At 38.5% G+C, this 25,302-nt stretch overlaps 6 protein-coding genes across 12 annotated transcripts; 3 read left to right on the top strand and 3 right to left on the bottom strand.

Moving 5' to 3' along the window:
- Positions 1-498: 498 nt before the first annotated feature.
- Positions 499-1,507, top strand: LOC106658131 (gamma-glutamylcyclotransferase-like). The gene is made up of 5 exons (XM_014379953.1): positions 499-571; positions 709-840; positions 915-1,213; positions 1,295-1,397; positions 1,496-1,507. Exons 1-5 carry the CDS (start codon positions 500-502, stop codon positions 1,505-1,507), a joined length of 618 nt encoding a protein of 205 aa, XP_014235439.1. The 5' UTR covers position 499.
- Positions 1,508-1,764: 257 nt separating this feature from the next.
- LOC106658177 (probable leucine--tRNA ligase, mitochondrial) lies at positions 1,765-5,091 on the bottom strand. The gene is made up of 8 exons (XM_014380016.2): positions 4,865-5,091; positions 4,572-4,773; positions 4,099-4,492; positions 3,707-4,029; positions 3,082-3,639; positions 2,652-3,008; positions 2,093-2,574; positions 1,765-2,019 (listed from the first exon to the last, which is right to left on the bottom strand). Exons 1-8 carry the CDS (start codon positions 4,964-4,966, stop codon positions 1,792-1,794), a joined length of 2,646 nt encoding a protein of 881 aa, XP_014235502.1. The 5' UTR covers positions 4,967-5,091; the 3' UTR covers positions 1,765-1,791.
- Positions 5,092-5,097: 6 nt separating this feature from the next.
- On the top strand, positions 5,098-6,669 carry LOC106658178 (peptide chain release factor 1-like, mitochondrial). Of its 2 annotated transcripts, none has more exons than XM_014380019.2 (3): positions 5,098-5,342; positions 5,421-5,611; positions 5,679-6,669. In XM_014380019.2, exons 1-3 carry the CDS (start codon positions 5,203-5,205, stop codon positions 6,563-6,565), a joined length of 1,218 nt encoding a protein of 405 aa, XP_014235505.1. In that variant the 5' UTR covers positions 5,098-5,202; the 3' UTR covers positions 6,566-6,669. The 2 variants fall into 2 exon arrangements, with proteins under 2 accessions (XP_014235505.1, XP_014235504.1); XM_014380018.2 differs by having other exon boundaries at positions 5,100-5,342; positions 5,406-5,611.
- A 58-nt stretch (positions 6,670-6,727) lies between these two features.
- LOC106658179 (dual specificity protein phosphatase 3-like) lies at positions 6,728-10,580 on the bottom strand. 2 transcript variants are annotated; one of them, XM_014380020.2, is made up of 4 exons: positions 10,109-10,580; positions 7,680-7,864; positions 7,378-7,604; positions 6,728-7,311 (listed from the first exon to the last, which is right to left on the bottom strand). In XM_014380020.2, exons 1-4 carry the CDS (start codon positions 10,154-10,156, stop codon positions 7,115-7,117), a joined length of 657 nt encoding a protein of 218 aa, XP_014235506.1. In that variant the 5' UTR covers positions 10,157-10,580; the 3' UTR covers positions 6,728-7,114. The 2 variants fall into 2 exon arrangements, with proteins under 2 accessions (XP_014235506.1, XP_014235507.1); XM_014380021.2 differs by lacking the exon at positions 10,109-10,580 and adding an exon at positions 8,203-8,392.
- Positions 10,581-11,313: 733 nt separating this feature from the next.
- LOC106658156 (U3 small nucleolar ribonucleoprotein protein IMP4) lies at positions 11,314-13,707 on the bottom strand. The gene has a single exon (XM_014379986.2). It carries the CDS (start codon positions 12,275-12,277, stop codon positions 11,339-11,341), a length of 939 nt encoding a protein of 312 aa, XP_014235472.1. The 5' UTR covers positions 12,278-13,707; the 3' UTR covers positions 11,314-11,338.
- A 123-nt stretch (positions 13,708-13,830) lies between these two features.
- Positions 13,831-24,393, top strand: LOC106658168 (death-inducer obliterator 1). 5 transcript variants are annotated; one of them, XM_014380002.2, is made up of 13 exons: positions 13,831-15,259; positions 16,018-16,150; positions 16,269-16,529; positions 16,602-17,876; positions 17,949-18,386; positions 18,525-18,605; positions 18,746-18,876; positions 18,953-19,365; positions 19,438-19,652; positions 20,574-21,020; positions 21,098-21,246; positions 21,392-23,692; positions 23,784-24,393. In XM_014380002.2, exons 2-13 carry the CDS (start codon positions 16,027-16,029, stop codon positions 24,195-24,197), a joined length of 6,249 nt encoding a protein of 2,082 aa, XP_014235488.1. In that variant the 5' UTR covers positions 13,831-15,259; positions 16,018-16,026; the 3' UTR covers positions 24,198-24,393. The 5 variants fall into 5 exon arrangements, with proteins under 5 accessions (XP_014235488.1, XP_023316747.1, XP_023316749.1 ...); XM_023460979.1 differs by lacking the exon at positions 13,831-15,259 and adding an exon at positions 15,368-15,707 and having other exon boundaries at positions 20,595-21,020; XM_023460981.1 differs by lacking the exon at positions 13,831-15,259 and adding an exon at positions 15,368-15,707 and having other exon boundaries at positions 20,574-20,921.
- The last annotated feature ends 909 nt before the right edge of the window (positions 24,394-25,302 follow it).

Below are 25,302 nucleotides of genomic sequence, written 5' to 3'. Positions count from 1 at the left end.
TCCTCTGATGTGCGATTAAATTACCATCCTCAAAATAACAGGATGCTGTAATTAGTCTGTGCTTTTAACAATTAACGATGAATACTTTATTGAAATCTTAAATAGATCAAAATAAATACCTTATTCTGTAACAAAAAACGGAAATTATTCATCAGCAAATAGAATAATGAGAGGTGTGTACTAGCTCGTGTCGATATTATAACAGCGCAAATTCGAAGCATCCATGCGTACAATTAACTGATAGAATTTTGTCTATGATGCACGGAGTTGACTCAACGGTCGACACGCTTAGATTGCAGTGCAGCGACTTATCGTCTAGTGTTTTGGTGATAATGCCAACTGCGCAAAATATATCTCGACAGTTGTGATACACGATATTTCGATAGGCCGATCGGCTTTTGTTAATGTATAATTGTCACGATAAAAAGGGCTGATTTCGGCTGTCTCGTAGTCGAGAGTTGACATACCTCATCGCTGCTACTTTTCGATCGACGCAACCATGATTCGCGGGAGTTTTCGTGCAATTATTCTATTCGCTTTTCTTTTTGGGAAGCTGAATTGCTCGCCAACCGTAAGTATATTCTCAATTTTTAGTATGGTTTTTCAGAAAATAGATTATAAAATCCATACCGATTTTCTCGATCGTTTTTTTTTTTTTTTTTTTAATCTTTGTAATTTATTAAAAAAGGATCGATTGTTTTTTTTTAGGAGTCCTCTTGTATTAAAGATCCAAACATGCCAGGCACATTCCTCTACTTTGCCTACGGGAGCAACATGCTCAGCAAACGAATTCACATAAATAATCCAACTGCCGTGCAAAAGCACATCGGTGTACTGAAGGTGGATATATTTTAAAAACTGAACTTTTTTACAACGGATAGCAATGCAAAATAAAAACGAAATTATTTTTCAAGGATCATCGTCTCGACTTCATTTGGTTCTCGAAACGATGGGGCGGTTGTGCCTCGACCGTAGCACCTACTCCCGGCTCCGAAGTTTGGGGCGTTGTGTGGGAAATCGACTTGTGCGATTTACCAGCTCTCGACTGGCAAGAAAACGTTCAAGACAATCTATACTACCGTAAAAATGTAACTGTCACGACTGAAGCCGGTGAAAATTTTGACTGCTACGTTTATGAGCAATGTGTTCTGCCAGAGGAACATATTGAACCGGGTTCGTTGCCTGAAGATAGACAGCCGTCGCTCATTTATTTGTAAGTTTTTACCCTCGTCGTAGCGTATCTCACATAATCTTCGAATATATTTAATTAAAAACGAATTAACTATTTACTCAGGAATACTATGATTAATGGAGCAAAAGAATTCAATCTTCCCAATGAATATATTGAATTTTTGAAATCTTTCAAACACAATGGTTACAATGGAACAGTAGAAGTTGTGAGTATACTTGTTGAATAATTGATTATTGAAATAAATTTGAAATTTTTAAGTAAGATTTTTTTCTGATCTAAATAATTTTTCTTTCTCGATTTCAGAATTGGTCTTAAAGTTGCTGCTTCGCCAATTATCAATTTAAAATGATAAAACTTATTAAGATTATTGTTATTACCAAAGACTGTAAAATATCTCTATACTAATATCATGAAGAGTTAATTGTCATTGAAATTATGAAAGAAATATAATTGTTAGTTAACCTTATAAAGTCCGTTTTTTATACTTTAAAAGATCAAACGTATTGATTTCATAAAATGTTCAAAAGCCAGTTGTTTTAATTCATAAACGTATGAAGAAATGTATTTACATATTTACAAAAATGAGTCGCTTTATAGTTTTACACAATTTTTTCTTGCGAAACAGCTGTAACATTTTTCTTAGCCGTGATTTGTATCTCGGCTCCAGCGCTTCTCTTCGCATTATAAAATACTCTCGTAACTTTGCGCCCTTCGAGATATCTCTTGAACTTCTCTTCTTCGGCGACGATTCGAAGAATATCATCACCGTCCATGGTTTCGAGGTCTCGTCGACGCACCCTCAATTTCAAGAATTCCTTGCCGTTCATCTACGCACAAAAAATCAATGAATCATCGCTCGTTAAAAAACCATCGAAGCTCCATCGCAAGACGATCTCTTACCTTGACGTTGAGTTTCAGCTTGTATTCCATGTCGACCTCGGGCCACCTCTGCTGCAGCACGTCCTTGTCCCAGTCGAATTCGCCGTCCGTGACGAGCCTGTGCGGGGCCTTGCAGAAACCGGCCCACAGCTCCGAGGCGAAGTGCGGCGCCAACGGGGCCAGCATTATTATCTGCGCGGCGAGGGCGCGCTCGTACTCGCGACCCAGGCCGATGCAGGGCTTGGCGGCTCGCTTCAGGTCATTAGTCAGGCCGAGCATCTTCGAGATGGCTATGCTGAGCTGCTGCGAGCCGATCATGTTGAACGTCACCCCGTGCACGTAGTAGTTGCGCGCGTCGAACATCAGCGCCTCGTCCGCTTGGAACTTGGGATCGTCGATCGGCGGCGCGTCCAACACCTCCGGGTTGAGAAACGATCGCTCCGCGATGAACTCGGTGATCATTTGATAAAGCTTGCGCTGCCAGTTCAATATGCCCGGGAAAGCTAGAAAAATTGTTTTTTTTTTCTAATTATAATATGGATTCATTCATTTGTCAACTCGATCGGTTTCGTTCACTCACTGTCTTCGGACCAGTTGCGATTGGACGTGGGAGCGACATCGGCGAGTATCAACAATCGTATGGTATCGGTGCTGTACTGCGAAAACATCTTCGAAGGACTGACGCCGTTGTACTTCGATTTGGACATTTTTTCCCAAGCCGTTACGACCGGTTCCTTGCTCGACTTCTCTACCAGAGTCCCTGCCGCGTTGGTCGTCACTTGGTCGGCTTTCAGATACTTTCCGTCTCTGGTGCTGTACGATTGACCCATTACCATGCCCTGCACCAAGAGCTGCTTGAACGGTTCACGGGTCGGCAGCATGCCCAACGAATAAAGGAAGTGACTGATGAAACGGGCATAATACAAATGCAGCGTCGCTGGAATGACACGTTCGTAAATTGTAAATAAAAATTTTTAATCTTTACTCTTTTGATTGAGAAAATATAGTACCATGTTCTTTTCCACCGATGTACAGATCCACTGGTAAATAACGAGAAGCGAGCTCTTTTGAGAACATTTCTTCTGTGTTCTTTGGATCGATGTATCTCATAAAGTACCACGAACTGTCTACAAATGTATCCATTGTATCGGTTTCTCTCGTTGCCGGTCCATTGCATTCCGGGCATGTGGTTTTCATCCAGTGGAGAGCATTTTTCAATGATACTTCTTTCTTTGGTGTCTTTGGTGTTGGTAATTCCACGGGTAACTGATCTCTCGGTACAGGCTGAGGACCGCATTTTTCACAGTGAACAATCGGTATAGGCGTGCCCCAATATCTCTGCCTTGATATTAACCAATCTCTCAATTTTGAGCCTACTAAATGACCACCGATATTACGTTCTTTTGCTATTCTTAATATTTCCGCCTTCTTTTCTTGAATTTCTGCAGCTGAATAAACGATTGGACTCTCGTATTTAATTTTTGCAGATTTACAAAATGAAACGTTTGCCTCTGATATGCGTGGAATGCCTAAATAATCGTCTCTAAAAGCAGGGTATGGTAATTTTTCTGTAAAAAATAGAAATGATTGATTACGAATATTCTGCGACAACATTGAATAAATTACAATGAATACCTTTTTCTGTAACAAATATTGGTAATTTTTCGTTAGTAAAAGGATTAATAACAGTCGCTTTCAACTTTCTATTAGGATCCCAAGAGTCAGATCTTTCAACTTTTGAAAGTATATTGTTATTTGAGATTGCAACAAATTTAGCTTCTTCTATAAATTCAGGATGATCAGTCCACAGTGTTAAGGAACTTGGATATCCTGGTTCATCTGAAATTATTGGAAATTCAATATTTGTTCCAGAACAATCACCAATCCAATGTTCTTGCATTTTGATAATATCTTTCCATTCCTTCAAAGTTTTATCTTTTAAACCTTCTAATAAAGACCTAATCATAAAATCCAGCATAAATAACAATTTTTAGAAGTCATTATGTTGTGCAATTTTAAAAACTCACTGTGCAAAAGCTGTAGTTTTAACAAACCACTGCTTAAGTAGCTTTTTTTCTACTTGAGCCCCTGACCTCCAAGATTTACCATTTTCATCAATTTGTTCATCGGCGAGTACTGTTTTATCAACTGGATCCCAGTTTACAAAGGTTTCTTTTTGATACAGCAAACCATTTTCAAATAGTTTGATGAAGAGTTCCTGAGTCCAGCGGTAGTACTCAGGGTCACAGGTAGCAAATTCTCTGTGAGTGTCAAACGTACAACCCAAATCTGCCAACTGTTGTCTCATGGCTTTGATATTTTCTTTGGTCCAAAAAGCTGGATCAACTTTGTTTTCTTTGGCAGCATTTTCAGCTGGTAAACCAAATGCATCCCATCCCATTGGGTGTATCACATTTTTACCTATTGAATTATAAACCTTTTAATTGTGCTGAGCAAAGCATGACTTTCTATTGAATTTTGACAGATGTTTGACACTGACCTTGCATCCTATAAAATCTAGCAATTGAATCACTGATGGTATAAACACGAACATGTCCCATGTGAAGAGATCCGGAGGGGTATGGAAACATTGACAGGACATAAAATTTATCCTTGCTATTTGAAGATTCATCAATTTTATGGATCTTATCTCGCCAATAAAATTCGATTTCATGTTTATGCTCGGTCGTAAGATTATCATTCTTAAAAAGAAATAATTAAAAATCTCTTAAATTTTTCAAATAAGATAGATAATTCAAAAATTCAATTGATAATACAAAAGCTTAACCCTACCCAAACGCCTACGCCGGTAGATGCATGTCTCAAAAGGGCACACTTCTTCAAGTCTGCAGAATGCTTAAAGCTAAATAATATGTTATTTCTTATTTTTAACATGATTGAATTCGAATTCTAAAACTTGTCAACAAGGAACTGTACAACTTTTTATATCTATATTTTTAGGAGCTTCAAAATTGCGTGATTTGCTGTTTGCATGCTGACAAGCTAGCAGAAGTCTTTTTTTACACACGTGAAAATCAAGACTGCGAGAATTCGTGACCGTAACGCGATAAGTTTGCTGTGAAAATGTGTGCGATGTTTCTTTGATTTATGTCAATTGCAAAACTAATATTATGAATAAAATTGCAAGAAAAGTCTTTTGTCGGCGGAAAGAGATAGGGAGCATTTGGGGAAGTTTTTGCAGAGCTAAAACTATACACAGAGCTTTTAACCCTCACAGTCCAAGTTTTTTAGCAGAACAATTTAACAATAGGTTTGTAAGTTTATTTGAAAATTATTATCGTTATTAAAATAAATTAATAATTACTTTGTGAAGATTTTTGTTTCATAGACAATTTTCCTCAATAGCTGAACTGTCTGTACCAGAAAGTGCAGTCAAGAAACTGTTAAACCACTTGGTAGATGCGCATAGTAATGGTTCAACAACTGATTTTGAAGATTTGATTCAATTCTATCCTATAAAAACTCTACTAGATGAACGAATTACTATTCTAGAAAATGTAGAAAGTTTGAAGGAATTAGGTACGCACATGTCATATTACATATTAATTTATTTAAAATGAAATTAAACTTATGCATTCAATTTCAGAAAGTGATCCTGAAGTTAAAAAGCTTGCAGAAGAAGAAAAATTGATTAATCAAAAAAGATTAGCAGAAATAGATGATAAATTGGTCGACCTTGTTTACAATCATATTGATGTCGAAAATCATAATGATGTAATATTGGAATTAACAGCAGGTGTTGGTGGACAAGAGTCTATGCTTTTCCTCAAAGAACTTATGGAAATGTATATCAAATACTTAGACTATCTTGGCTATAACTTTGACATCCTTGATCTTGATCAGGCAAGCCAAGGTGGAACTAGGCATGGAAGTTTAATGATCTCCGGCCAAGGTTGCTATCAAAAATTAAAGCACGAAGCTGGAGTTCATAGAGTACAAAGGGTACCAGCTACTGAAAGATCAGGCAGAATTCATACTAGTGTTGTATCAGTTGGCGTTTTACCACAACCTAGCGAAATAGAAGTGTATATTGATCCTAAGGACATCAGAGTAGACGTTATGAGAGCTTCAGGTGCTGGAGGCCAACATGTGAATACGACAAACTCTGCATGCAGAATTACTCATTTACCAACAGGAACCGTAGCCGAGTGTCAAGTACACAGATCTCAACTGAGAAATCGTGAAATGGCAATGGTGAAATTGAGAGCCAAATTATACGAGCAGCAAATGAGCATACAGACAGAAAGTTTTACATCTTTGCGAAGGCAGCAAATGGGCCTGGGTTTACGCCATGAAAAGATAAGAACTTACAATTATCCTCAAGACAGAATAACAGACCATCGATTAAAGAATGGATCTTTGCATAACTTGAAGGGATTTTTAGAGGGTGGAAGACTACTTGAAGAATTACATGACAGACTCTCCCAAGATCTGAGGTGTAAATTGCTACTGGAAGCCACAAAATATCTGTAGCAAAATTTGTATAATTGACATTATACCTTAAAGTATGGAAAACCAGTGTAAATACATAAGTGTGTACATATACATCTATATTATTAAACGATACTTGAAATTTACAAAAGTTTTCATTCAGTGAATTCATTCAAGGATATAAATATTGAGCTACCAGATCGATCTAGCATACTGAATGTTTCTTTATTTGAGTATTTCTTTTTAGTAGTGATCGTACAAAAACGAAGTAATCGATACTTACAAAAATACCTCTAAACAATTAGCATAACCGAAAACAGTGAATTTTTCAACTTAACACGTGTGTAAAAAAAAAATAACTATACAAATCATCGTCCTTTAAAATTCATAAGATCGGAATAAATAACAACTTTGATTCACGCGTGACTTACGATTTTTCTAATAGCGATCAATGCTTGTTATACAAAAAATAAATAATCGCTACCGACATTGTATAATAATAATAACAACAATAAGTGTATATATAGTAGAACATCGAGAAAACAAAAATACTTCGCGATGCGGATAACGTTTGGTAAGTTTTTGCGCTCTTCACGATCGCGATCTTCTTAAGCTATTGTCGAGATCGGCCAGCTGTCTCAGGAAGCCGCTGTTGGGCTGTATGTTGCGGGCGAGCGTCACCGTGCGCAGCGCCTCGCTGGCCAGCATGCCCTTCTTGATCATGAGGTAGGCCACGACGAGGGTGGCGCTGCGCGACACGCCCTGCACGCAGTGCACGTACACCCTGCCTGTGAATTACAAATCACACATAATATCGTATCGAGTAATGAAAAAAAGAAATTAAGGGTGCTTACCACCCTTGCGCAGGGCGTTGTCGATGAAGTCGGCGGCCGGGTAAAAGTACTGGCTGATGTTGGTGCTGGGCGCGTCGATCATGTGGCAGCCCATGTACTCGATGCCCGTGCCCGCGTAGTACTTGGCGTCGGTGTTGACGTAGCCGAAGGACTTGCCCTCGGCGGCATTGAGCACGTGCGTCGCGTGGATCCGGTTGCACAGGTACTGCTTGTTACACGCGGTCTGTCTGCAGCGATGAAAAAAATAAATAAATAAAATACGATAACATCGCGTAGAAGCTCGATCATGCGGTCGCGCTTACCCGTCGCCGATGAAGACGCCCGGATACACCTCGTCGCAATCGATGTACCGCTGGGCGTCGTAGTACTCCTGGCCGTCGGCGCTCACGCTGTAGCCGGGCAGGCCCTTGAGGCCCGTGTAGGTGGTGTGCAGCACGACGATCAGGTCCTCGGCCCGTGTCTCCTTATCCAGCGGCCTGCGAAAGTCCTGTAAATAAAAAAAAAAAGATCGTTCGTCGTTTGAAAAAAAACACTGTACCACTACTACTGACTATAGGCGTTATATTCGCGGGCGCGCGCGCTCGACTTGGAAATTTGACAGATCGCGCGCGCCTCCTCCCACGCGTTCGTTCGCAAACGAGATCTATTTCGAGAAATTTAACGTCAACTATATAGCCGTGCGTTTATTTTATTATGCCTATATACAGCGTACTGTATATATACAAGCGGCTCGCGCGATCCCATCGCGTGACGTGTCGATTTATCCCTGATCGAAACCAAAAATCGCCCGTACCTATACGTAAGAAACAAAAAAAAAGGCTTTACCACTTGTGACATGATCGAGGGGGTTGCGGCGACGACGACAAAGGTGACGACACGTTATATATTATCTCTCGATACCGGGGGGGTTCGCTCCAAAAATTCACACACGCACGAGGTATACACAGTAGCACGGAAAACTGTATATCTGTTAATCGGAGCAAACGCGAGAATAACAATATTAAAGAGTCGTCGAGGTACACGCGCGCGCGTTAAGTACAGACACGGGAAGGGGGGGTACTACTACCACCACTATACTAGTTACACAGGTACTAATTCATCCTATTTTGCCTCTCTTACTCTGTCTCTGTCTCTCCACGTGCTCTTCATGACGAACGAAGGTACGACTCTCTCTCTCTCTCTAATCCTCGCGCAACGTGATCGGCTCTTCTATATAATACTCCAGCTGTGTACCGATGCTGATCTGCTGCTCGACGCGACGCCAATTGACTTTTGTGTTAAATAGGTAAAATATGAATAACGTGCGCCTGCGATGAATCGAGAGGCTCGCGACGAGTATATGAGAGAGCTGAGAGAATCGCCGCCGAGCGCCGGCCTCTAATTTGCACTCAATGTCTCGCATGCGAGCGAGAAAGAACGCGTTTGTGTTTGTGTGTATATATTTATTTATAGTTGATGCGTACACCTATACACACACAATAACAACGGTGTGTTATAATATAGGCACAGGTCGATTGCGAAATTTGGAGTAGCAACGGTCGAAATTTATATACCGATTTTACACGACTGCTGCACGTCAAGCATGCACCAGTCGGCGAAATTTAATTAGCATATAAACGATATATATGTGATAAGAAGCACGCGAGAATGACATCGATCGAATTTTATATTTATATGTGCCGACAATGCGTTTACATAAATCTATCGATCGGTTCCGGCCGCGCGTAAAACGATATACGTCAACGATGCGGGCGCGTGTGTGAGATCATCGCGCGTTTAGGTATATATATTTTCCACGACGCGCCCCCGCGCGTATATACAAGTGCAGAAGCGAAGATTTAATCGATTTATATATGCTAATTATCCGGAAGAAAAAATGTTATTCGCTCGCGTATATGCTCCAAGTTCGAGTTTTTGTAAGGCGCGAGGACAATTATATTATCGCGAGTTATGGATCTCATATAAGTCAGCTTCTATATATGACGATCTTTTTCTATTCTCGGATATAATTAAAAGAAGCCGTGTGCATAGCTCTTGTGCGGCACAAAATACACAAAGACGCGCGACGACGAAAAAATGCCGCAAATGCGATCAGAGCTATACTATAGCTCGAGCTCGCTCGGTCCAAGAGGCACAGCAGCCTTGTGTGCAATGCAGAAGAGGCAGAGGTGCAGTAGCGTTTTATTTAATTATAGAAAAGTCTTTCTCGCGTCGCGGTATAACACTCGAAACCATCGAGATATTTTATATGTACGCGATCGTTTTTGCGCGCGCGCGCGTCGATCGAATGCGAAAAACGCGTTCAAGGCGAGACGCGTTTTTCCACTATACAGAGCACACCCACGCGTGATGTAATTGTCGAAACGAATTACAAAAAGCGAGGAAACCTTTGCCGCGCGCTATAACAAAGCTGAATTGGATGAGTAGCAGCAGCAGCCGATGATCGTTTCAATGAGCTTTGACACACACGCGCTGGAAAAGAGATTGATATTGGTTGCGTAATTCGACCTGTACACGCGGGGCCGTATTTGGATTGACATTTCAGTAAAAATCGAATATTATAGTCAACTATTTAAATAATTTCAATCTCGAAATCGCGTATACATCTACGCAAAACATCCTTTCGACGTTTCAATTAACGTTCGCGATATAATCGATACGAGCTTTGAAATTCTTATAGTTCGACAGTTTACCTATAAATCGTATCGTAATATTATTATTTCGGACTCACCCTGCGGGGGCACACGCCACCGATGCAGTTGTATCTGTAGTGTTCCATCTTCTCTGCTGTATATATTCGACGAATTTGCGATTTTTCAGAAAAAACTATTTTTCTTTCTCCGGCTTTAACCCACACACCCCCACTCGGCACAAGATACGCGCGACACTTGGAAATTTTGTGCTTTATTCTTTTTTAGAAAATCGAAATTATCCGGCCGTGAAAGCGCAGTTACGATCGACGAATTTTCATAGCCTCAAATATTACGCGTGTGCTTACGCTCTTGTCATTTGCTTCGCGGAGATGTTTTATACAATGTTTTGCGTCTGCGGTGTGCACACCCTATATATAAGAATCGATACAGGGCCTAAATAAATTTATGGAAAAATTGTGCTCTCTCTATATAATATAGCAATCAACAGGCAGTCGATCGGTGTGTACGATGACAGGGGGAAAAAAGTCGCACGTGCAAAATAATATGTGTACTCGCGACGACGCCGCGCGACAAGCAATGTTTATATTACGCCGCTCGCAACGCGCCTCCCTATTATATGATATCCCTCTTTATCCGACTCCCCACCGCGCCAGTGGTGCTTTATAGTTCTGCGCGACATGTGCATTATACTTACCGATATTTAGTACTGCGATTTTGGCGTTGTTACGTGCGCGATATACGTCGGCGATTTATAACGCGACGTCACTCGATTAGCGCGAGGATTTGAAAGATCGATCGTGATTAATGGCCTCTGCTGGGTCGTGCATTGTGTGACTGCAGTTTTGAATGAGTATAATCTCATCGATCGGTATTTTCAAATTTCATTATTTTTTTCACTGTTCAATATTATGTTACAGTGAAGTGAAATGTTTTATTATAGATACAGCTGCATTTATCAAACTCAATTCAAGAATATATTATTTTATGTGATCTTTGTCTTATTTTGTTTCTCAATGACAATGAATAATTTTACTGTACTAGTGAAGAATTTAATAATTTCATTAATCATTTAGCTTTTGATACACAATGAGTTTTTTGATGAAGTGATTGGCGAGTTAAATAACAGTATGTTAATTTCTGTAATTTAATTTAAAACTATGTTTTATTTTTTTCTTTTATAAAATTAATCTATCCTATATGTACAGAATGAGTATAAAAATGTTAAATCAAGCTTACAAGTATATATAATGTATAAAATTTGTAAACTCAAATTTAAATATTTTCTATATACATTTAAATGGAAATAGTTATTCCATTTCTTCGTCTTCTTGTTTCCATCCATCCTCCTCTGATAAGAATCTTCTTTTGTGGCTGGTGTTCATGTAAGGTCTCAATTCATACTCTGAGTCTGCAGCATTGGTCGATTCCAAAGTTCCCAATATGATTTTAAAGAGTTTCAATTGGAATCTTGGCCCTACTTCTTCCAATTCGACATCTTTCTTGTTTTTTTTGTAAGTATGATTTCTGAACACGATCCAATCGTCGTGATTGGCAAAAGTAATTACTCGCTTGGAGTCTTCTTTTGGAACTGGAAACAGATACTTCAAAATGTCCATTGTTCTTAAACCAAGCTTGGTCTTGAAGTTATGGAAAATCAAATGTGGATATTGTTCTGACATTGTTCCAATTTCAGGGATATCGTGTCGCATGACGACATCAGCCATGGTGAAGTAGGCAGTTGGTCCATAAGGTAAGTGACAAATAACCAATGAGTTTGGTACGCCTCTGTGTTCGTGAACTACTATAAAATCTGTGACAGCGTTGGCTCTGCAAGCGTCGATCAGCTGCTTCATTTCATAATTACCACGATTCATTCTCTGTGAGTTGGGGAAAATCAATCTCAACTCTTTGGCAAACATTTTCAAACGAGAACTGGGATCTCTGGATGTTGTGATGACAATTTTGGGATCTTCGACACCAGCCCAGCGATATTCATCATCTTCGTTGGTGCCAGCTGCACCACCCATTTCTGTACCATGAGCCACTGATAATTGAGGACCTGCATCTTCGTATTCTGATTTTCTCATGAGATACAAAGCTTTGTCCTTTAAAGTCGTGGGAACAACACGATTTTCATCAAGACTTTTCTTCACTTGATCCTTATTCTTTTGGATCGTTTTCAATTGATCCTGCTTGGATTTTCTGTAGAGATACTCTCTGCGTAAACGCGCTTGCCTTCGCAACATTGTGAATTATTTATTTATTTTACAACACAAAAAAAAACACTTTTTTACGACACAACGTGTGTTTGACCGCACAAGTTTAAGTTCTTTTTCGAGGTTAAAGATTAGCTTCTACTGCTGTGTATTCGATGCGCACATGTAGAAAGAAGACTATGAATTGATGATTGACGCGTCGGTGTGTTGTACGCATGTGACAGTACGCATGACGCATGACGGTAATCGGAGAGACGCGGCGCCCGGCGGTCAAATTTGAAGTTAATTAAACCATGAAAAATTTTCAAAGATTCTATATTCGAATTTTAACGATGATTTTATAAGTCATAATATTGTGTTCGTAACAAGATGACGAGAGTCGAAAGGTTCTAAATTAATTATTTTAGCTCGCAGTTTTTCTCGTCTTCTTTTTTATTGAAAAATTGCATTGTATCGACGTTCTATAATAATCGTTTAAAATTCATCTCTGCTCACACGTTCGAATCATTTTGAAAGTGAAGATTTTGTTTAGGTAAGTTATACTTCAATACATTCGTTGATTAATTTGAAATATTCGGTGTCACGGCAAAGAGTAACAATTACTATTCAGAGAACTTTTGTAAATAAGGATGCTTTCTGAAATCGCTAGTTGCGACTTGCGACAAGGCTCAGACACGGCAGTTCGAGCTTCGTACTCGCGCGGGTGTGGCGTACAAAAAGTTCCCTCCCGTAGACGACGCTCGTCTCGAAGCTTGGCTCCCCCTCCCCCGCATCAGCTTGCAACTATCGCGTATACGGCGTTGTAACAGCTCTCTTTGCCCAAGATTTGCGTGCGCGCGACTCTCAACCCTTTGTGCTCCACATCCGAGCCCAATATTACACGCGTATATAAAACTTACTCGAGTCTGCGAACTTTCGTGCAGGGCAGCATTCGAGGAATTCGGGCGGATCGCGCAGCTGCAGTCTGCGGTTCGCGGGATAACATTTTGCGCCGGACTTCGGTCGTGTCGTAATGCATATAATAAGAGTTACGAGACAACGCGGGCACACCTACAGTATCGGCGCCTCGCTGCAGACTGCAGTGCAACTGCTGAGCAGGCCGCGAACTGCAGCACTGCACTCCCCACATAAGTAGTAGAACTTATTATATAGCTATATACAAAGGAGCATATTGTCGCGTATATCTATATGTACATGCAAATATACGTGCGCCGAGAGCTGCGAGAGTCGCGCTAATCTGCGCGCTATAGAGCAAAGCCTTTCGCCCGCTACTACTGCAGCAGCAGCAGCAGCAGAGGGGCAGTGTATTAGATAGATATAATAAATCGCGATCGCTCCTTGCAGCCGTGCGCGAGTGCCGAGTGCAGCCGACTAGACCGACCGAACCCGGCCGCGCGCAGGCATATCGTCGAAGTGACGCCACCGACGGGCGACGACGACGACTCGTACATAAGGTTCGCCTACACGCAACAACAAAAAAAAAAAAACGGAGTCGCCGCCGCCGCTGCCACCACCACCACCACCACCACTCGCAACTACTACTACTACTACTACTACTTACCACCGATATATACATATATATAGCGTCGTGCATTGACAACACTGATAACAAGATGGCGGCGTTGCTCGCTGCTCGCGGCCGCTCCGCTTATACCAATACTGCACCGCTGGTGCGACCCGCTGCGCCTGCAGCAGCAGCAGCAGCGACGACGACGACGACGACTACGATCGTCTCGAGAGTATCATCGGCGGCCGCGGGCCACGACGAGGCTACTCGCGCTACTCTATTTCCGTAGATCATCGCATCGCAGACTGAGAGAGCTCCGCGCGAATTGCAGCTGCGAGAGTGCGTGTGTGTGCGTGAGAGCTTGTGCCAGGCCAGGCCCTAGCTTAAGCTAGCTAGCTGCCGAGGCCGACCTGCACGCGCAACGCAAGTGCATAGAGCGAGAGAGAGAGAGAGAGAGAGAGAGGAACCCGCGGCCATTTACGCGGGAAATTGTTGCAACGCCTTCGCTCCCCGCATAGGCCATGCATTATTAAATCACCGGCGTTGCCGCCGTCGCCGCCAACTTTTTTGCCTGTGCATATTACACATAGCATAAGAGAGTAGTAGTGCGAATTCTCTGCTCGTCGCGGGCTCTCGGCGTCTTCCTTGATCGTCGAGCCCGCCACCGCCGCCGCCACATTATACAGTGCCTCGACTCTCTCGCTTGCAGTGCTTCGACGTTAATATACATAACTCGGTGTGATTATTGTGCGTCGTCGTCGGCGAGCCACGGCATTCGTTACATACATGTTATATGTATAGAGAGAGAGAGGGAAAGAGTTCATTATGTTTTCCAGCTACGACCGAGTGCGAAACGGCACCGGCTTCTTCTACTTCGTCGACGCTAAATCAGGCCTCGAGCCGACGAGCCGTACCGTAACGCTAGTCGTGAACTCGAGCCGCCGCCGCTGGTCATCAGCCTCGCCATCAGTTCGTCGCTTGTGCAAATAATATTGCGAACGAACACACGACAACGCAGCCACACACACACACGCACGCACACAGAGTTCGTCGTGCGTCGGCGGCACACTCGTGCGCGAGGCCAGAGAGAGAGAAAGAGACACACAGACTATGTTCGGTTGTGGCAATAAATAAAAAAAAAAAAATAATAAAAATTCGTGCGTTGTGACTGCAAAAAAAAAAAAAACATTTTACGCCTTGTGGCCGCTAAATAATCTCGACTGCACGATCTGCGCTTATATGCTGCTACTGCTGCTCGTCGTGTTGTGAGCTGCCCACGATATTACGATCTATTGTCCGTGTGTATATACGTATACGTATAATACGTGCAGTGACTGCTTCGCGAGTTCGCGATAAATAAACCGCACACACATACACGCACGCACACGTACACGATTATTTCATGCTCCGATGACAGATTTTTTCCTCGACTACGATACCCGACGAGCGTGTGCGTGAAAAGAGAGAAAAAAAAAACATGAATTGTGAATCGAAGCATTAAAAATGTAAGTGTCACATTAGCCGTACGTGTGTGCATGATTTATTTGTGAGAAAAAAAAAATTGAATATATCGATGTGGCTCGCTTAAAAAAAAAATGTTAGTGTTTATTCTTTTTTCGCGTCGAAAGGTGTAAAAAGTAATTATGATGTTTATCTCCTCGGACTCGAGCGAAGTTTATTGATGTATTCATCGCAAGGTTACTCCGAGTCAAATGTAAATATTTACCCCAACGGCTAGTTACAGTTTTCGAATTTCATACGAAAATGTGATTTTGAAATTGAAATGGAATAAAAACGAACATCGGGTTCGAGTTGTGCGACATCGTCGCTGCGGTTCGAATATTGCCGCACACAACGTGCTCTCCCTGTTTCATATTTATGCATAAAAAAGCAAGTGTAGGTCGAAAAGACGAATGTGTCAAAATCGAAAAGTCAAAAAAGACACCTATTGATGTAATTTTGAACTTCTGCAAGCGCGTTAAGATACTCGCGTGCCGGCGGTTTCGCGCACTTTTTCCCGCACACGTCCCAGTTTACAACAATGCGTATAGAGCAGCGCACATAGGTTCATTCATTTATTTTCTTTTTTGACTTGTATAGAGCCGGTTCGCGAGAGATAGTTGCAATTTCCCAGTACCGAGTTCGAGTACCGAGTGTGCGCTTGAGTTCGATCGCTTGCAATAAGACAAAGAATCATTAGTAAAATGATTTTAGACACGTTATAACCTACTATATAACCTAACACATTTTGCTCGATTGACAGATCAGAAAAATGTCGAATTCATTTGTGATGGAAAGCCCGGAGGGCGTTTCCAAGAAGGACGACACCCTCATCTTAATGGTCAATGACAATGGCGTCATATCTGTGGATCAGGATACTCTCCAAAATCTCATAAGTGAGTGTAAAAAATACTTAATCTGACGCAAGAATTGTTGTTAAAATTGATAAACAACAATGTGATAAGATTTATATTTTGCATAAAATTTAAACTAATTTAACTGTAATTTTTCTAGTTAACCAGACAAATGCCAATGTGAGTGTAGTCAGAATGACTCAAACTAGTAATGACATCTCTGAAGGAAATTTAACTCTGACAGTGGATCCTCCATCATATGTTCCTCCTGAAAATAGTGCTAATCACAATGCAACAGATTCTAGTGGTTTACTTGATCCACTAATGCAAATGGATCCTGAACAATTAGAAAGGCTAGAGACAGCCTTACAGAGTGAAGAAGCTAAAAAAATATTAGGAGAAAATGTTACTGCTATGCTTGGTATGTTAATTATATACATATAATTTAATTTTGTATTATGTTTTATTAAATTAGATTTTTCTTCAATTTTAGATATGTTGACAGTAGAGGAACAACAGAATAATATTCGGTATGCTATAGAGCTGGATCATTGTTACACGAATAAAGTTGCACCAGCTGAAACTAAATCAACTGATTCAATGCTTGACATGAATTCATCAAATACAAACAATGCAATTAGTACAGATAAAGCCACAGCTTCCATGCTCATGCCAGTTTCTTCCATTAACGCAAATAATTCTTCACCAGTACCTCCAAGTGTTAAGTCCATAGCATCACCTCCAAAAATTGTTAAACAGCCAGTTTCGACGAGTAGTCGTTTACGCAGAGCTTCCACTTCAATGACACCTGTTGCCACAGCACCAAAAGTATCTACAGGCAAAAATCAACGTGCTGCATTGAATTCTTCATCCAGCGAAGTTAAAAATAACAAAGATGTTGCAGAAGTGGAAGATGAAAGTTTATTCTCTCTATCAGAATCTTCAGAACAAACAGAATCTGATAATGATAGTGATTTTGGAGCGAGAACTTCAAGAAAAACAGTAAGGTCAAGAGGTGGTAGACGAGGTTTAACAACAAGGGGTGGTAGTACTAGCTCTTCGCGTCGAAGAGGAAGTAACAAATTGATTGATAATGATCAAATGCGAAGATTAAGTACAGAAATGTCAGCTGCGGTCAATTCAATGAACAATCCAGAATCAGAAATTACACCAGAAAAGTCTATTCCTGCTAAAACTAAAAAAACTTTGAAAACAATGGGAGGTAAGATTAAAGAAGAAGTTTTGCCATCGGTACCTATTGTCAAAGAAACTCCAGTTGTAGAAACCAATTTGCTACAAACAACAAATCAAGTGAAAGCTAATTTGATTAGTGCCAATATGTTTAAAGGTGATATGATTCTTACAAAACCAGGAGCCGATAGAAATAATCAAAAAATTGTAATTGTTCAGAAACACATTGCAGCAAATCTTCATGATAGTAAAAATATCATAAAAAAGCAAGTCATGCTTCCAAAAGATAAATTAATATTGTCTAATTCAAAAGTTCCTATTCTCAAAGAGATAAAGACATTAACGACTCCAGTAATAGTAAAAGAAATGCCATCAAATGTACAACATAAGGCTTTACCAACAGAAGTTCAAAATGTAGCTTGCACATCCCAAAATATAACAATTCCTCAAAAAATTGTTGCAACAGAATTAAAGATGAAACCAATGGAAATTAAAAAAGAAAAAAAGAAATTAGATTCACCAGTAGAAGTAAATAAACCATTAGAATTACCAAAACCGGAAATTAAAATTCAAAGTGGTAAGCAAATTTGGAAATGGAAAACAAAGAGAAATGAAAATCATTGAGTAAAAATTATTATTTTCTTTTCAGGAGCTGTACAAAAAAAACCTTTGAAAAAGGAACATCGAAAATCCGATTCACTTGTAGTTGATGCGCTCGGTCCAGCGTTATTTTCTACTCCAGATATTATTCGAAGAGTTGGTTCAAATAATGATATGAAAGTATCTGAAAGTTTTACATCATCAGTCTCTACGAGCTCGGCCACATCTACAGTAACCAACCATTTGAACACAAATTCAGTAACATCTACAACTTCTTCTGAGCCTACTGCAGCTGTCAATATTCCTATGGAAACATTTAATGCAACAAATATATTGAAAGGACAAGATATGTCACTTAATGACTCTGAAAATATTGGTTTGCCTATGAAACCTAATTCTGGATCATCTATATCTGATCCTGCTACCAATGCTCCAATCAATGAAAAAATGGAAATTACTGATTTATTGCAACCAACATTAGATTCAAGTAATTTACTATTTTTAATCGGTAGCTTTTGTAACTTATCAGTATATAATGCTGTTTTATTTACTTTTTCTGTAAAAAAAGTCATGACTTTTTATTCTTTTTTAATTTGCATGTAATTTTTTTTTTATTTTTTATTAGCTCCAAATTCCGTACCACATGATAATTTGAATAGTCCAATAATGGAAAGGGATAATTCTTTGAATAACGATATTTCAGAAAGTAAGTTTTTCAGAGGAAATTATAAAATCATTTATTATTGACTTCTAAATTTCATAGAAAAATTCTTCAAGTTTAGCTGATTATCATGTTTGTCTATTTTTTATATTATTTCATATTCATAAACTCGATTTTAATTACAGGTGGCATTGACAGTGATGAACATCTTTTAGCTACATTAGGAATGGAGGCTGAAAAACAACTTCCAAAAGATGAAGTACTGTTAGCTGAAGCGTTAATTTTACAGGAAACTCTAGGGGTAGATTTGGATCATGTAAGTTTAGTTGAAGGCCTTAAAATTATGATTCAAGTTCGATTACACTTTTAAACTGTTTTTACATGATTTATAGAGTGAATTGGTTGATCCACATCCTGAAGCTGGCGATTCTCTTTTACCTGACATAACTGAAACATCTATTTCAACAATAACTGCAGAACTTTCAAACTCAGAGGTTGATACTTCACTTATTGCTAGTGTTAGTACTCCATCAACACCAATATCATCAGCAGCTGAACCATCAGGAAAAAAAGTTGTGAAAGAAGCAAGACAAATTATTAGAGGTGGTAGAGTTATAACTCTCCCACCAATTGAAGCTCCTGCAACTCGCAGTAAAAAGTTACAAGCTAAAGTAGATGTAAAAGAAACCAAATGTGATAAAATGTTTGAAACAGACACTCCCCAAAAACAAAACTCAAAATTACAATCTAAAAAAACTCAGCAACAAACTAAAATGGATGAATCAATAAAAACTGATAGAACAATGTTTGTATTTTTTTTATTTTGAAAAGCTGAAAACTTTAAATTTTATTTTTAATGCTATGAATATTATATTAGGAGGACACCATCTCAAGTGAGCTTACAAAAGAAAGACATGATTTATGATATGAGCGATGATTATGGAGGTGATGGTGACGGAGGCGAAGAGGAAGATGATCCCAATAAATTGTGGTGTATATGCAGACAACCGCACAATAATAGGTTTATGATATGCTGTGATATCTGTGAAGAATGGTTTCATGGAAAATGCGTTCACGTTACAACGGCAATGGGTGAGATAATCTTGAATTACATTCTGCTTAAAATTTCATCGCATTTTTATTAGTATATATTTTTTGAGTGAGATTATATATTCCTTTCTATAATTCTCATTTTCACATTATGCTTTAAACTATGAAAAGATTAAAATTAATTTAGAATCACTGATATTAATTTTTTAAGAAACAGATGGTTATTGTCTTATACACGTTTGTTTTCTAAAATTTAATGTTTAACCTTTTTAAATTTGAAAAACTTAATATCAGTAGTGGAATTTTTTATATGTATTTTTCCCGCTATTGATGTGTAATCTCTTCCAAAAAATAATATTTTCTCCATTTCATTTATCAATCATCATTCTGTTGACTGTTGAAATTGTTTTTTAGTATTTCTTTTATTATTTGCAATTTGCAATTACTTCTCTTAAAAAGTATGCATTATGTTCAATTAATAATGATATGCTGTATTGTTAATTCTTTATTTTCATAAAAATCTTATTAAACTCTTGTTTAAGATTTACATTAAAAAACGCTTACCCTCTGATATCTGGTGGCTAGTAATTTTATTCTTAGATAAAGGATTTCTTTTAGCTCATTTGCAATGCTTCGTATTTTATTTACAATGTAATGAATTTTAATAAATTATGATAATTATTTATTAGTAAATTTTGCATGAATGCAAAAACATTAGGTTTGTATTTTAGCTTCTAAGTAGAGGGATGTAAAAATAAAATAAAATTATTTAATAAAATTTTATTTGAGTCGTTTCAAAAAGTTTTCGTCCAAAAACCAGTCGAAATGGAAAACGATTTATGGATTCCACAAAAACAATTTGAGATCATGTAGCAGTCAACCACATTAATCATTCATTGTCATAAACAATACTGATTAATTTGCATATGTTTTAATAAATTTTTCGTTATATCTTGAACGCAGATCTATCTTCTCTTTCAACAGGTGAGGAAATGGAAAAGAAAGGAATTGAATGGGTTTGTCCTAATTGCAAAGCTAAAAAGAACGAAGAAAATAAAGCTAAATCAACTCCACGACGAAGAAAAAGTAGCTCCGATACTCAATCGAATCAGCAAAGTGTAACTCCATCTCCTTCGAATCCTAATGTAACTACTCCAAAGCAAGCACATCACTCCAATACTGGAAAAAATGTCGTTTCACCATCGGGAGGTACTCAATGTGTGGTTTGCAAAAAAGAAGCTAGAAAAGCGAGCATATATTGTTCTGACGCATGTATATTAGTACACGCAGAATCAATGAAAGAAAAATCAGGTACACCACAAATAAAAACAACTAAAATTGAAACTCCTAAAATAAAACCAGAGGCAAAAATAATTGTTTACCAAAAAAGTACTGGAAAAATTTTGAAAGGCAAATATAGTCTCATATATTTCCTTAGTGTATAGACTTTATTAAAGCGTTTTTTATAAATGTTCATTATGTTACAGGCGCCAGTGCTCCAACATCAAACAACTTGAAAACATGGCTTAAAGAACATCCATCATATGAAGTGGTCAATTCAAATAATCTGAGTACTATTCAAATAAAAACTGGAGGAAAAAATGTTGCAACAATTCAACCTGCAGGAAGTAAAATCGTAAGTTCATTAATTTATAAAAAATTTTAACTAATAGTTTTTTTAACGAATTTTAAATGTTTTTACCGCTATATTGCTGTAACAGTGTTGAAAATACGAGTGAATGTTCTTTAATTAACAAGTTTTGTACCTGAATTATTTTTAGAACAAAATCTCTCCGGGGAAACCGACAAATCAAACAACAACAAAAATGGTATTTACCAAAATTCCTGGCACTAAACAAACTGTTATCACTGCTGCTGATGTTAAGAAAGTGGACTCACCTCAGTCACGAATTTCCACGCCTTTGCAACGGCCTGATAAAGTGCAAGCTAATGCTGCAACACCATCTCGAATTTCAACACCAAATGCGAGATCTGCAAATGTAAAGACTCCTCAATCGTCTCAAAAATTGCCAGCCACATCCACACCTAAAGTCACATCGTCTAAAAAAATTCAAGAACCTAAGGCATCAACATCTCAACAACATCAATCTCCAGGAGTATCACAACAAACGAACAAAGTTGTGACTAAAACACCGCAAGTGAAAAAACCGACTGAACCTGAAAATCTTCGTATTACTATACGAAAAACTCTCGCAGAAATGATGTTGATTAGAATTAAGGAAACTTCGGATTTGAAGCTAAGCGAAGAAGAAGTCAACGAACTTGTTTTACAAATCGAACTTGAACTCCTTAAGTTTTTCAAAGATACGGGCGCCAAATATAAAGCGCAGTATCGAAGGCTTTTATTCAATATCAAAGACCCAAAAAATTTAACATTGTTTCGCAAAATAGCTGATCGATCTATCAGTCCCGAAGCTCTTGTGAAACTCAGTCCTGAAGAAATGGCAAGTCAAGAGTTAGCGGAGTGGCGCGAGAATGAAACCAAACATCAGCTTGAAATGATAAAAAAGAATGAACTCGACATGATGGCTCAAGCAAAATCTATCGTTTTAAAATCTCACAAAGGAGAACAAATTATTGAAAGCAAAGACAACATTCCTACAGTGCAAGAAATTGAGACTGCTCTAGACACACCAGAAGTTATCAGTTCCACTGTACCAGAGCCTGAAACTAAAGCCAAGGTGTTACCAGAAGAGGAACGTCGTCGCAAGGAAAAAGATCGCGAACGAGAACGGCGGCGTAGCCATTCGCGCGACAAAAGCACAAGACGTAAGCACAGTCACGATCGAGATCGAAGCAAATCAAGCAAAAAGCATAAAGATCGCGATCGTGAAAAAGATCACGACAAAAGCTCTCGCAAAAAAGATAAAGAGCGCGAAAAGAAACGCAAACGTAGTCATTCGAGGTCACACAAAGATCGTAAACATCGGCGCGATGACAAGGGTAAGGAATTACCCGAAAAATCTGAATCTGGCGTTCCAACTGCGACCGGATCGAATGTCGCAGATAAATCAGGTACCGAAGAACCAAGACTCTGGAAGCACATCGAGGATGAGCCCATGGCGATGCCCCAACTTGTTGCACCAACTGACGGAAATGAGTCTGATCTGTCGGACCGTGAACCGAGTTCAACGGTCACCATTCACACACCTGACATCACCGAACAACAGCGCAATGAAGCTGCCGTTGTTCAGACTGTATGGAAAGGCTGTGTTTATATGAAAGATGTCGCTAAATTCCATGTCACGGCCCAAAACGTCAGTCGCAATTCCAAAGAATTGCTCGAAGAAGTACCAGATTCATTCGAAGTCGTTGGTCGGATCAATCCTGCTACAGTTTGGGATTATATTGGAAAAATGAAGAAAAATTATAACAAAGAGATCATTGTCATAAAACTTACAGCCATCAATGACGAGGAAAAAATCCCCTATATAACTCTGTATAGCTACCTCGATAGTCGCAATCGTCTTGGTGTTCTTGGGAATGTGTCTCCATTTGTGAAAGATTTTTACATTATGCCTTTATCGCATGGAAGTCAGTTACCATCTGTATTATTGCCTTTAGAACCACCAGGTCTTGTAGAAGATGGACATTTACTGTTGGGCATCATTGTTGCAAACAATCGTCGAAAGCGACAGTCGGTCGCCACGACCCCTGTACCAACTAAAATGTTGAAAACTGATCGTAGCTATACTCCTCCTCCCTCAACACCATCGTCATCGGGACACGATCTTGCCTTGCCTATGTCGTCTGAGTTGATGAACAGTCGAGTTGCAACTGCTGTGAAGCAATCACCCATTGCTTCAAAAACTCCTCAAGCAGATGATTCGATTACTGCGTTCCGTCAAGAAGACGACGACGAACCGTATAGTCCTGGAGCGCCAGTTGATTTGAATCTAGATGATGAAGGAGCTGAAAACTCCAAGTCATCAGAATCGAATCCACCTTCTACAGAACTTGAACGAAAAATGGAAGAACTCAGCAGGCAAATTGAAGAAAAGAAAATGCAAATCCAAAACATCAGTTCGTCGTTTTTAAATGAATCCAGTATAACTTTACCGGTAAAATTTTATTAAATAAATTTATTATACTTTCAATGATCTGTTAAATAGTCGTTCACTTAAAAAATATTCAACTTTTCTGCTGTTTCAGGGCTTGGGTTTAGACCCTCCAGAAAGTGCTGCCAAGGCAACTGAAGCTTACAGTCCCACCGATACTGGGTCATTTACACCACCACCTCAAGGAATACTAGAAAAAGTTTCTAACATTACAATTCCAGCAGATCTTCAAGAAATTTTGGCAAACGTTAAACGACAAGAAAGTACCAAAGCAGAGACTTTTTTGCCCAAACCTGGCGCGACATTTTTAACATCACCGGGTGGAGAGGGTGTTCCACCTGCTTTAACTAAAACAGCTAGTACTGATCAACTTCTTGGTGAAGTGCAATCTTCGTCTAAAAAAGAAACAAAGAGTACATTAAGTTCATTAAGCGATTATGATATTATGAAGAAAGCAGAAGAAGAGTTAGCTGCCATGGAAATGCGTGAATCTTCTTCAGGGACCTAAAATATTTTTCTTTCTACACAAAGTATAAAATGAAGTGGCATTTGGAGTGACGTGTATCAAATCCATACAAAAACTCTGGTACAAAATGTAAAATAACAAGTGTTCAATTATTTCAAATTGGGTTTCTCAAAAAGGCAACTTGCGACGACAAAGAGATATGTTTTTAGTTTATAAAATATAATATAAATAATATAAACATTAAGTGAATGTAAGGTTCAATATATACTTCTTTGTAGATTGTGTAAATTGAATCTATTTTACTGATATCGTTTACAAATCATAATAATGTATAATTTTTCAGTTCAGTGCAGTATATTGATATCATTTTTGTAAATATATAAAACAAGATTGTGTGATGTGTAATAATTGATACATTTTGCAAGCATTTTTAATAGCAGATTTTCAATTGTAGCGTTTAAGTGTATTTATTTCATTTAAGTCGTAGATGATACACACGAAAATTATTTATACAATGTTTATTATAAGGATTGACCAGTTTTTAGAAATTCAAATCGATTATTACAAATTATGTTGGATACACGTAAATACAGATAACGTGTAGCCATTTAAATGACTAAAGTGTGTACGGCTATTTAGATGGTAATTAACAGTAAACTATTTCAAAAGCAAACTTAGTTTACCTATTGTACATTTAATGTAAAAATTTTTTTATTATGACAAGAAGCAAATAAATACTAATAATACTGATATGAAAACCCATTTAAATATTCTATTTTTACCAACAATTAATAACGTTTTTAGATGTAGGTATTACATAATTTTAATCTGTGAAAAGTAACAAGATAAAGGGTTACACGAAACAATTAAAATTTTACAGTTTGGCAATTATAAGTTACTTTTTTTAAGCTTTTAATCAAGTAATTGAAAGTTACAATTTTCAACAAATTTCTTGATGTTTAAAATTATTTACCTTGAAGGCTAAATAGTAACATTCAAAATAGTGAAAATTAAGAAAAAGTTTTAGGAATTTACAATATAATTATGCATCCCGTTACGAATCTTTAGAGCTTGGCACTTCCATACATAACGAATGACAACAAAATGTTTTATTGCCTTTAGCAGCTGAAATGCATTTCCATGATTG

Source organism: Trichogramma pretiosum, unplaced genomic scaffold (genome assembly GCF_000599845.2).
Source record: "Trichogramma pretiosum strain Unisexual culture from Peru unplaced genomic scaffold, Tpre_2.0 scaffold56, whole genome shotgun sequence".
NCBI lineage: Eukaryota > Metazoa > Arthropoda > Insecta > Hymenoptera > Trichogrammatidae > Trichogramma > Trichogramma pretiosum.
The sequence above is the reverse complement of the archived record's forward strand: the minus strand, read 5'-3'. Positions and strand labels throughout refer to the sequence as shown.